At 51.3% G+C, this 10,365-nt stretch overlaps 1 protein-coding gene across 1 annotated transcript in view; it reads right to left on the minus strand.

The window, feature by feature from the left end:
- LOC134739253 (uncharacterized) overlaps positions 1 to 7,986 on the minus strand; it is a 38,784-nt gene extending 30,798 nt beyond the window's left edge. The window contains exon 1 of the mRNA XM_063662766.1: positions 4,537 to 7,986. Within this exon, the coding sequence (XP_063518836.1) occupies positions 4,537 to 7,850 (3,314 nt within the window). The 5' untranslated portion in view covers positions 7,851 to 7,986. The remainder of the gene's footprint in view (positions 1 to 4,536) is intronic.
- Between the last annotated feature and the right edge of the window lie 2,379 nt (positions 7,987 to 10,365).

Here is a 10,365-nt window from a genome sequence, read left to right on the forward strand (position 1 = left end):
GTGAGAAGTACGTTTGGGGAAGCAATTGGAAATAGCAGCTAAGCTTAGTCACAATCTATCAAAAGGAACTTGTTGAAGAATTAATGTGTGACTAGGAACAGGGAGGTTATGGGCTTGTCAGCTCGACAGTGGGCACTCAGTTCCACGAATGAATGATGCCCGTGTGGACAGACAGAATGAAGGACAGGCAGATGAATGCGTGGGCTTTACGTGAAACAGGTCCACTTGGTTGCTGACAAGATACTGTTTTAAAGTTCCATTTTGCCATACTTCGAATAGCTTGTCATTAGCTAAATTTAGCCACATAAAAATCACTAAGGCAGACTTCCAGAGTTCCCACATGAAAATCAAATGTAAACCAGCAGTGACCTGCTTCAACACCATCATCGGAAGTCAGAAGTTGAACTCTTTTTTGATGTTTAAAGCCTGCATAATATTCGCTGTATTATTATTCAGCGTATTACTATTTCCTTCGTGATGGAAATTTGGTTTATCCCAGTTTTCTATTCTATCAAAACACCGCTACATAGCAAATCCCCATACACATATTTCTCCTAATTGTGGAAATATTTTACATGAAAGAGTCTAGACATAAAAGACTCTAGATGAAATTCCCAGGTTATTGGAATTTTAAAGTAGATAGGTACTTCCAAATTGCCCTCTTACAAATTATATGAATTCGTAAGCTTCCAACTGTTATGGAGTTGCCCATTTTGAGAAATCTGTGCTAAAAGGACCCAAACAATGCTGATGACAATGATCAGGATAATAAGTACGCTGGGAAGACAACAAAATGATTTAGATCTTAGACAAGTCATTCTAAGTGTCTCCACTGTTTCAGTTCTTGCGTTCATTCTTGTGCTTTTTCGTTTTACCAATAAAATAGCTGCTTGACGTCACATGAATCCACGCTATGCTTAATGAGTATTGGTTAGTAAAATGCCTATGACTAGTAATCTTCATCTATGCAATTAAATATTAATTCACAAAACACTTCAAATGTAAACAATAATTAGTAAATGAAAAGTACATAATACCTCAATTAGAAAAAAATCACTCCATTAAAAAGACATTATTTGTGTGATAAAAGAGATTGCCATTTTTGTATTTTTCTACAAGGTTAAAGAAAACTAAGTCAACTCATACAAGTGAATTTTAAAAGACTTTAGGGCGGGCGTGGTGGCTCACACCTGTAATCCCAGCACTTTCGGAGGCCGAGGAGGGCAGATCACCTGAGGTCAGGAGTTCGAAACCAGCCTGACCAACATGGTGAAATCTCATTTCTACCAAAAATACAGAAAAATTAGCCCAGTGTGGTGGCACGTGCCTATAATCTCAGCTACTTGGGAGGCTGAGACAGAATAGTTTGAACCTGGGAGGCAGAGGTGGCAGTGAACCAAGATTGCGCCGTTGCACTCCAGCTTGGGCAACAAGAGTGAAACTCCATCTCAAAAATAAATAAATAAATAAATAAATAAAAGCCTTTAACCCAGAATGCTGAGTAAATTGGCCAAAAATGCTAACCTATGCATTTCAATACTATAAGAGTCACACAGGTGGAAATAACCAGATGAAATATCCTTCCCAACCCACACGAGCCAGTGTTTTTTCTGTGAATAACAAAAACAGCAGAATTTACTCGCCTCTCCATAAGAGGTTACCACTTCTGTGTGTTCCCCTGAAACAGGTGGTGGCTGGGTGAGAAGGAGGACAGCACTAGGGCAGGAGATGGGGGCTCCAGTATCGTGGGCAAGCTTCCTAAACCTCTGCAACTTTCAGCCCCTAAATGGGATGAGCCATCAGAATTTTTAGCACAATGCCCAGAACAAAGTAAGGATTTGACAAATGACGCCTCTCTCCACATTGTTCTGTCATCAGCCACCGCATCCTGTACCTCCAAGCCCACTGGGTTCCGGCTGTTTCCATCACATGGAGAATGACTCAGAGCCTGGCCTCCAGCCACCCTCCTGGCCTTTCTGCTTCTCACTCTGCCACTGGCTCCTCATGGACCAGCCTGGGTGTCCTCAGACATACCACACACTTCACTGTGGGAGTCACGCAGCCCTCACTGCTCCTTCCTCAGGGAGCCACGGGGCTTTCCTCCTCAGGAGGACTCTGCAAGCAGCTGGATGAAGGGCCCTCTCATCCCTCACCCTTCCTCAATTTTTGTCGCAGTTCTCCTTCCATCCGCTCAGTGCAGCACACACTGATTCGATCTTCCATCTTCCCCAAAAGACAGGAACAGCATGAGCAGTAGAGAGTAGATTCCAATGATAGAAAAAATAGTCAGTGATTTATCATTTCCATTGATCATCAATGAAGAAAATGTATCCTGAAGGTCATGTACCTCCTATGGGACTGCTGCATCCTCAGCCTCCTGAATTTCAGCCTAGCACCTTCCTCCCCAGCACAGCAACAGGTCAGCCCTTACCAGCATCCCTCTCTTATTGCCTTTGTGCAGAGCCAGGACCAGGGACAGGGGAGCCCTTGGGATTGTCCCTCCCCAACAATCTGTGAAACAATCCTTTATGTCGCCAACAAAGTACAGCCTTATAAATTGGTGGTCAGTCCCTCCCAACACCTCTACCGCTGTAAAGCTGGCAGCGCCTCTCCAAGGTTGGCCTTCCCAGGCACTGCAACTCTAGGTGACGGAGTGTGTCCTTACCTTGAGGCCTGGATGCCCAGTCTATCCTGTCCAATGAGCGAGCTGTGGAGAAGGGGAAATTCCAGGTTAAGGGGAGACTAGCGGGGTTCCTGCTTTTATGTTGCCCTGTTGGGAAGGCTGTTAAAGAAACACAAAGTGCTAAGCAGTGAAGATAGAACATGTTTTCATTATTTAAACCAATACATTCCACAGATGGAATAATAAGAAATGCTACAACCAACCTAACCGAATCCATCAGCATATCAAAAAGAGAATCCACCATGATCAAGTGGGTTTCATACCAGGGATGCAGGGATGGTTTAACATATGCAAGTCAATAAATGTGATACATCACATAAATAAAACTAAAAACAAAAATCACATGATAATCTGAATAGATGCAGAAAAAGCATTTGACAAAATCCAGCATTCTTTATGATTAAAACCATTCATCAAAATCAGCATAGAACGGACATATCTTAAGGTAATAAAAGCTATCTATGACAAACCCACAGCCAACATTTTCCTGAAAGGGGGAAAGTTGAAAGCATTCCCCCTGAGGACGCGAACAAGACAAAGATGCCCATGGTCACCACTTCTACTCAACATAGTGCTGTTCACTACAGCATTGGTTATAAGAGCAAGACTGGAAACAGAAGAAATGTGTACCCATAATGGGGTGCTTAAGTAATTTTGGGAATAGTCATAGGGTGCAGTACTTTATAGCTCTGAAACAATACAATGGATTTACATTTGAAATGTGGAATGATAACTAAGGTGCATTGCCCAGTGATATATGCAGAGGTGCAGAGGACTTTGTGTAAACACGATCACACATCAGCATGCATTCCAGGTGCATGTTTCTATTTGCACATAGATTGCAGGGATGATATGCAAACAAAAATGTTGACTTGGTGTTTGGAAGTTCAGAGTGGAAGGGAAACTTCCTTGCTAACCTTTTATGATATTTAGAGTTTCTAAATGTGAATATGTAATACATTTAGAAATCTTAGTTAATAAGAAAAGCGCGGGGACAAAGACAGGCACGCACTGAAATGGTTTCCTGGAAGACAGGGCCCAGTTGCATCTCTCAAATGGGACCAGATTGGAAGGGAAACCAGCTGCTTTGAGCAAATGAGGCCATTTCTGAATGAGCTCCCAGACTAGATGGTGCCGAGGGCCCTGGACCTGGCAGCTGGGCTGGACATCGCACGGCCCTGTATTCCAGGAAACGGCATCTCAGTGCTTGTCTGGCCATTTCTCCAAAAGAACCATCCACAGGCCATTTTTCCATTCCCCTGCTATGCACAGACGGGCCCGGGCCTGACCAGAAACTCTTCCTTAGGGTTTTCAGTCACTGCCAAAACTTGAGCGCAGCAGTGAGGATGTGATGTTAAAATGTGACTCTGGGCCAGGCAGTGGCTCGTGCTCATCAACCCAGTGCTTTTGGGAGGCTGAGTTGGGAGGATCAGTTGAGATCAACAGTTCAAGGCCAACCTGAGGAACATAGATCTCTACAAAAAAATAAAAACTAGCCAACTCTGGTGACATGCACTGGTAGTCTCAGCTACTCAGAAGGCTGAAGTGGCTTCAGCCCAGGAGTTCAAAGCTGCAGCTATGACTGTGCCACTGTATTCCAACACGAAATACAGAGTGAGACCATGTCTTGAAAAAAGGAACAAATAAACTAGGTATAGAAGAAACATACCTGAAAATGGCAGGGCTGTGTGCAGTCCGAGATGGCCTTGGCCTCAGCCTGCAGTTCACTGTTGATGCGCTGGAATGCCGCCTCCTTCTCCAGGTCCAGGTCTTCAGCAGTGACCCGGAACCCCAGCTCTAAGGGAGGTGGCAGCATCAAAGGCTCCCCTCGCCTGCGTGGCAGCAGGGGAAACTTGCGTCTACGGGGCCTAGAGGCCTGGGATCTGGGGGAGCCATTCCTGGGGGCGAGTGTCTGCCCTGGTGCTATATCTGCCGCCTTTTCACACCGGGTGTGACCCGAAGAGACAGCCTGAGGTCCGTCCTCACTCACTGTCTTTGAGGAACTGAGGGTTAGCTGGCAGTGGGATGAAGCTGGCCCCCTCTTCTGCTTTAGCCCCGGGAGACCTCCCGTAGAGCTGTAGGAACTCGAGATGGCATTTCGTGTGGTGCACGAGCTCGTCCAGGAGGTCTGGGATCTCTTGTTATATCTGACTTCTGACCTCTGGGCACCTGCTTCAGCTGCGGCTGAGGCCCAGAAATGTGAAGGGCCTCCATCCACTCCATTCAGTAGTGACCCCGACGTGGGGTTCAATGTGGAGGGGGGAGGGGCTGCTGTGGCAGCTGCAGGAGCAGAAGTGCCAGGCCTTGTTCTTCTGATGCCCGCATCCATGCTTGCAGCTGGGAAGGGGGCAGGAATCAGCGAGGTCACCTGGGCTGAGTCCCGGGAGTGGGAAGAGGTGGCAGGACAGGTATCTGAGGAGGAGAAAAGGGGGCCTGGTGGTCTGTGCTTCTTCCCAGACACAGGAGCTGTAGAGAGGACCTCTGCAGCAGAAGCTAGGGGGGCCACTGGGCCCAGGCAGTCTTGGGACTTGTGTCTCTCCTGCTGTGCATCCATACTGGGTGCTTTAGAGATGGCAGGCAGACCAGAAGCCCCTGTTGCAAGTGAGGACAAAGTGTGGGAAGGCCGTGAGGGTCTACAGTCCAAGATGGCCCTGGTCTCAGCCCGCAGTTCACTGTTGATGCGCTGGAATGCCGCCTCCTTCTCCAGGTCCAGGTCTTCGGCAGTGACCCGGAACCCCAGCTCTAAGGGAGGTGGCAGCATCAGAGGATCCCCTTGCCTGCGTGACGGCAGGGGAAGCTTGCGTTTACGGGGCCTAGAGGCCTGGGATCTGGGGGAGCCATTCCTGAGGGCCAGTGTCTGCCCTGGTGCTATATCTGCCGTCTTTTCACACTGGGTGTGACCCGAAGAGACAGCCTGAGGTCCGTCCTCACTCACTGTCTTTGAGGAACTGCAGGTCAGCTGGCAGTGGGATGAGGCTGGCCCCCACCTCCGCTTTAGCCCAGGGAGGCCTCCCGTAGAGCTGTAGGAGCTCGAGGTGGCAATTTGTTTGGGGCACGAGCTCGTCCAGGAGGTCTGGGATCTCTTGTTATATCTGACTTCTGACCTCTGGGCACCTGCTTCAGCTGTGACTGTGGCCCAGAAATGTGAAGGGCCTCCATCCACTCCATTCAGTAGTGACCCCGACGTGGGGTTCAATGTGGAGGGGGGAGGGGCTTCTGCGGCAGCTGCAGGAGCAGAAGTGCCAGGCGTTGTTCTTCTGATGTCCGCATCCATGCTTGCAGCTGGGAAGGGGGCAGGAATCAGCGAGGTGACCTGGGCTGAGTCCCGGGAGTGGGAAGAGGTGGCAGGAAGGGGATCTGAGGAGGAGAACAGGGGGCCTGGTGGTCTGTGCTTCTTCCCAGACACAGGAGCTGTAGAGGGGACCTCTGCAGCAGAAGCTAGGGGGGCCACTGGGCCCAGGCAGTCTTGGGACTTGTGTCTCTCCTGCTGTGCATCCATACTGGGTGCTTTAGAGATGGTAGGCACACCAGAAGTCCCTGTTGCAAGTGAGGACAAAGCGTGGGAAGGCCGTGAGGGTCTACAGTCCGAGATGGCTTTGGCCTCAGCCCGCAGTTCACTGTTGATGCGCTGGAATGCCGCCTCCTTCTCCAGGTCCAGGTCTTCAGCAGTGACCTGGAACCCCAGCACTAAGGGAGGTGGCAGCATCAGAGGATCCCCTTGCCTGCGTGACGGCAGGGGAAGCTTGCGTTTACGGGGCCTAGAGGCCTGGGATCTGGGGGAGCCATTCCTGAGGGCCAGTGTCTGCCCTGGTGCTATATCTGCCGTCTTTTCACACTGGGTGTGACCCGAAGAGACAGCCTGAGGTCCGTCCTCACTCACTGTCTTTGAGGAACTGCAGGTCAGCTGGCAGTGGGATGAGGCTGGCCCCCACCTCCGCTTTAGCCCAGGGAGGCCTCCCGTAGAGCTGTAGGAGCTCGAGGTGGCAATTTGTTTGGGGCACGAGCTCGTCCAGGAGGTCTGGGATCTCTTGTTATATCTGACTTCTGACCTCTGGGCACCTGCTTCAGCTGTGACTGTGGCCCAGAAATGTGAAGGGCCTCCATCCACTCCATTCAGTAGTGACCCCGACGTGGGGTTCAATGTGGAGGGGGGAGGGGCTTCTGCGGCAGCTGCAGGAGCAGAAGTGCCAGGCGTTGTTCTTCTGATGTCCGCATCCATGCTTGCAGCTGGGAAGGGGGCAGGAATCAGCGAGGTGACCTGGGCTGAGTCCCGGGAGTGGGAAGAGGTGGCAGGAAGGGGATCTGAGGAGGAGAACAGGGGGCCTGGTGGTCTGTGCTTCTTCCCAGACACAGGAGCTGTAGAGGGGACCTCTGCAGCAGAAGCTAGGGGGGCCACTGGGCCCAGGCAGTCTTGGGACTTGTGTCTCTCCTGCTGTGCATCCATACTGGGTGCTTTAGAGATGGTAGGCACACCAGAAGTCCCTGTTGCAAGTGAGGACAAAGCGTGGGAAGGCCGTGAGGGTCTACAGTCCGAGATGGCTTTGGCCTCAGCCCGCAGTTCACTGTTGATGCGCTGGAATGCCGCCTCCTTCTCCAGGTCCAGGTCTTCAGCAGTGACCTGGAACCCCAGCACTAAGGGAGGTGGCAGCATCAGAGGATCCCCTTGCCTGCGTGACGGCAGGGGAAGCTTGCGTTTACGGGGCCTAGAGGCCTGGGATCTGGGGGAGCCATTCCTGAGGGCCAGTGTCTGCCCTGGTGCTATATCTGCCGTCTTTTCACACTGGGTGTGACCAGAAGAGACAGCCTGAGGTCCGTCCTCACTCACTGTCTTTGAGGAACTGCGGGTCAGCTGGCAGTGGGATGAGGCTGGCCCCCACCTCCGCTTTAGCCCCAGGAGGCCTCCTGTAGAGCTGTAGGAGCTCGAGATGGAATTTAGTTCGGGGCACGAGCTCGTCCAGGAGGTCTGGGATCTCTGGTTATATCTGAATTCTGACCTCTGGGCATGGCGGTCTCTCTGCAGAGGCCCGGGCCTGGGCACAAAGGGAGAGAGGCCTCCGTTGTCCGACAGGGGCCGAAATGCAGACCGTGCATCCCTGGTGACCTCGGGGACCCTTCTCTGATCATCAGGATTCTCTTGGACTCTAGGGTCCTTGTCCTGCTCAGCCATCCCTGTCCCGCTCTCCTTGAGGGCCCTCAATACTATCTTCCCTGGCCACAAGTCTGGGGACAGCCGGGTGTTGTGGGCCCCAAAGGGGTGACTACCTGTTCCTGGGTCCCACAGAGATTCCTTGTGCTCAGTGTAGTGGCTGAGCTGGAGGATGCCCTGGAATTCGGCGCACACAGCACTGGCTTGCTGTGGTACCTGTGCAATCAAATTGAAGGCAGAATCACCGGGAAGGAACACAGGTCTTGCAGGATCACAGAAAACCTTCTTAGAGTTGTCTTGACACCACTGATGCCAAGTGTCCGGGTGCTTGTGGGATGGCCTGCCACTCAGTCCAGGGGCAGGAGAAACGGGGAGATCCCACAAGCAAAGTGAACTGGGGGATGGGCTGAACGGACTCCAGGCAACTGAGCCCTACTAGCAGGTCCTCAGCCTGGGCCCTGACAGGAATGAGGGGCACAGAGTGCCCAGGTAACCGCTCCTGGGAGGACTCGGAACCGTCGGATGCTTGAACGCTGGAGAGCTGGACTCTGAGGGTCCTCGTGGAGCTGCCAACTCGGCCAAAGGCTAAGCCAGCAGTTCCTTCTGTTGCCGGGCAACGCGCCTTTTAAACCTGAGGGAGTGGGTGTGTGTGCTCATAATGGCCCCAGTGAGAGAACGACCTTAAGGGTTCCGTTGAGATGGAGTTTCGCTCTTGTCCCCCAGGCTGGAGTGCAATGGCGCGATCTCAGCACGTGCTGCGACCCGGGCACAAAGGTCACGGGAAGAACAGGTGCCCACAATGGCTACAGATCTGCCCGTGGATCACTGAAGATTCCTGCTCTCCTGCAGAGGTGGAGATTGCAGTGAGCTGAGATCGCACCATTGCACTCCTGCCGGGGCAACAAGAGCAAAACTCTGCCTCAAAATAAAAAAAAAAAAGAAAAAAAAGAGGCTGGGCGTGGCGTCTTATGCCTATAATCCTAGCACTTTGGGAGGTCAGGGCAGACGGATCAGGAGATCAGGAGCTGGAGACCAGCCTGGCCAACATAGTGAAACCCTGTCTCTAGTAAAAATAGAAATTTAGTCAGACATGGTGGCACGCACCTGTAGTCCCACCTACTCGGGTGGCTGAGACAGGAGAATCACTTGAACCCAGTGGCGGGGCAGGGATTGTGACGCCACTGCACTCCAGCCTGGGCAACAGAGCCAGCCTCTGTCTTTTTTTTTTTTTTTTTTGAGACGGAGTCTCCCTCTGTCCCCAGGCTGGATTCCAGTGGCCTGATCTCGGCTCACCGCAAGCTCCGCCTACCGGGTTCATGCCATTCTCCTGCCTCAGCCTCTGGAGTAGCTGGGACTACAGGCGCCCACCACCACACCCGGCTAATTCTTTGTATTTTTAGTAGAGATGGGGTTTCACCGTGTTAACCAGGATGGTCTCGATCTCCTGACCTCGTGATCAGCCCGCCTCGGCCTCCCAAAGTGCTGGGATTAAAGGCGTGAGCCACCGCGCCCCGTCGAGACTCTGTCTTAAAAAGAAAGGCCGGGTGCGGTGGCACTTTGGGAGGCCGAGGCAAGTGGATCATGAGGTCAGGAGTTTAAGACCAGCCTGGCCAAAATGGTGAAACCCCGTCTCTACTAAAAATACAAAAATTAGCCGGGCGCAGTGGCAGGTGCCTGTAATCCCAGCTACTTAGGAGGCTGAGGCAGGAGAATTGCTTGAACCTGGGCGGCAGAGGTTGCAGTGAGTTGAGATCATGCCACTGCACTCCAGCCTGGGTGACAGAGTGAGACTCTGTCTCAAACAAAAAAATAAACAAAAAAAATGGGGGTAATAATAGTACCAAGCACATAGGGTTGTTGGGAGGATTAAATGGGGTCATCTGTGGGAACTGCTTTAAACCAGTGCTGGGCGTCTAGAGGCACTTAGCATTAGTTCCCGTCTTTACTGCTACCTTATTCGGGTCTGTCTGGAAGCAGTGTGCTCCTGATAGTCTGGGAGCAGAAATCTGTGCTCACCTGCAACCCCAGATTGTTATTTTCTTACTGTCGTGTCTCATAAGCCAAAGCCCTTTCCCCAAGAATCCTGAGATTAGTGGTACTTCCTCCCTCTTAAATTGCTTACCTTGTGGGGTCTGCTGAGCCTAAGGTTGGGTTGGAAAAGAGGAGGTTGGTTGGTAGGGGTCAGACAAATGTTATCTTTTGTTTTTCTCGTATTCTTGTAAGTTCCTTCTGCCTTTCAGCCTCTCAGGGTGACACTGGATTAGGCGATTCTTCCCCAAAGTTACCTTCTGATTTATTTCCCGCCTCCCTGTAGTGGGGACTGGGCAGAGTCCTCTCCACTGGAGTCCGATATAGACAAACTGGGGAGTCCCTCTTATCCCTGAGCCCCACAGATGCACATTTGGACTTAGCTCCGTGGAGAACGATTTGAATGAGAGGAAGCCATATTCTCAGTTATGCTTTCTCTAATGTTTCTTTTTCTCTCCCAACAATTGCTCATACTACTCATTTGGCAGTAAGTAATATATACTTTTGG

Source organism: Pongo pygmaeus, chromosome 23 (genome assembly GCF_028885625.2).
Source record: "Pongo pygmaeus isolate AG05252 chromosome 23, NHGRI_mPonPyg2-v2.0_pri, whole genome shotgun sequence".
Classification (NCBI taxonomy): domain Eukaryota; kingdom Metazoa; phylum Chordata; class Mammalia; order Primates; family Hominidae; genus Pongo; species Pongo pygmaeus.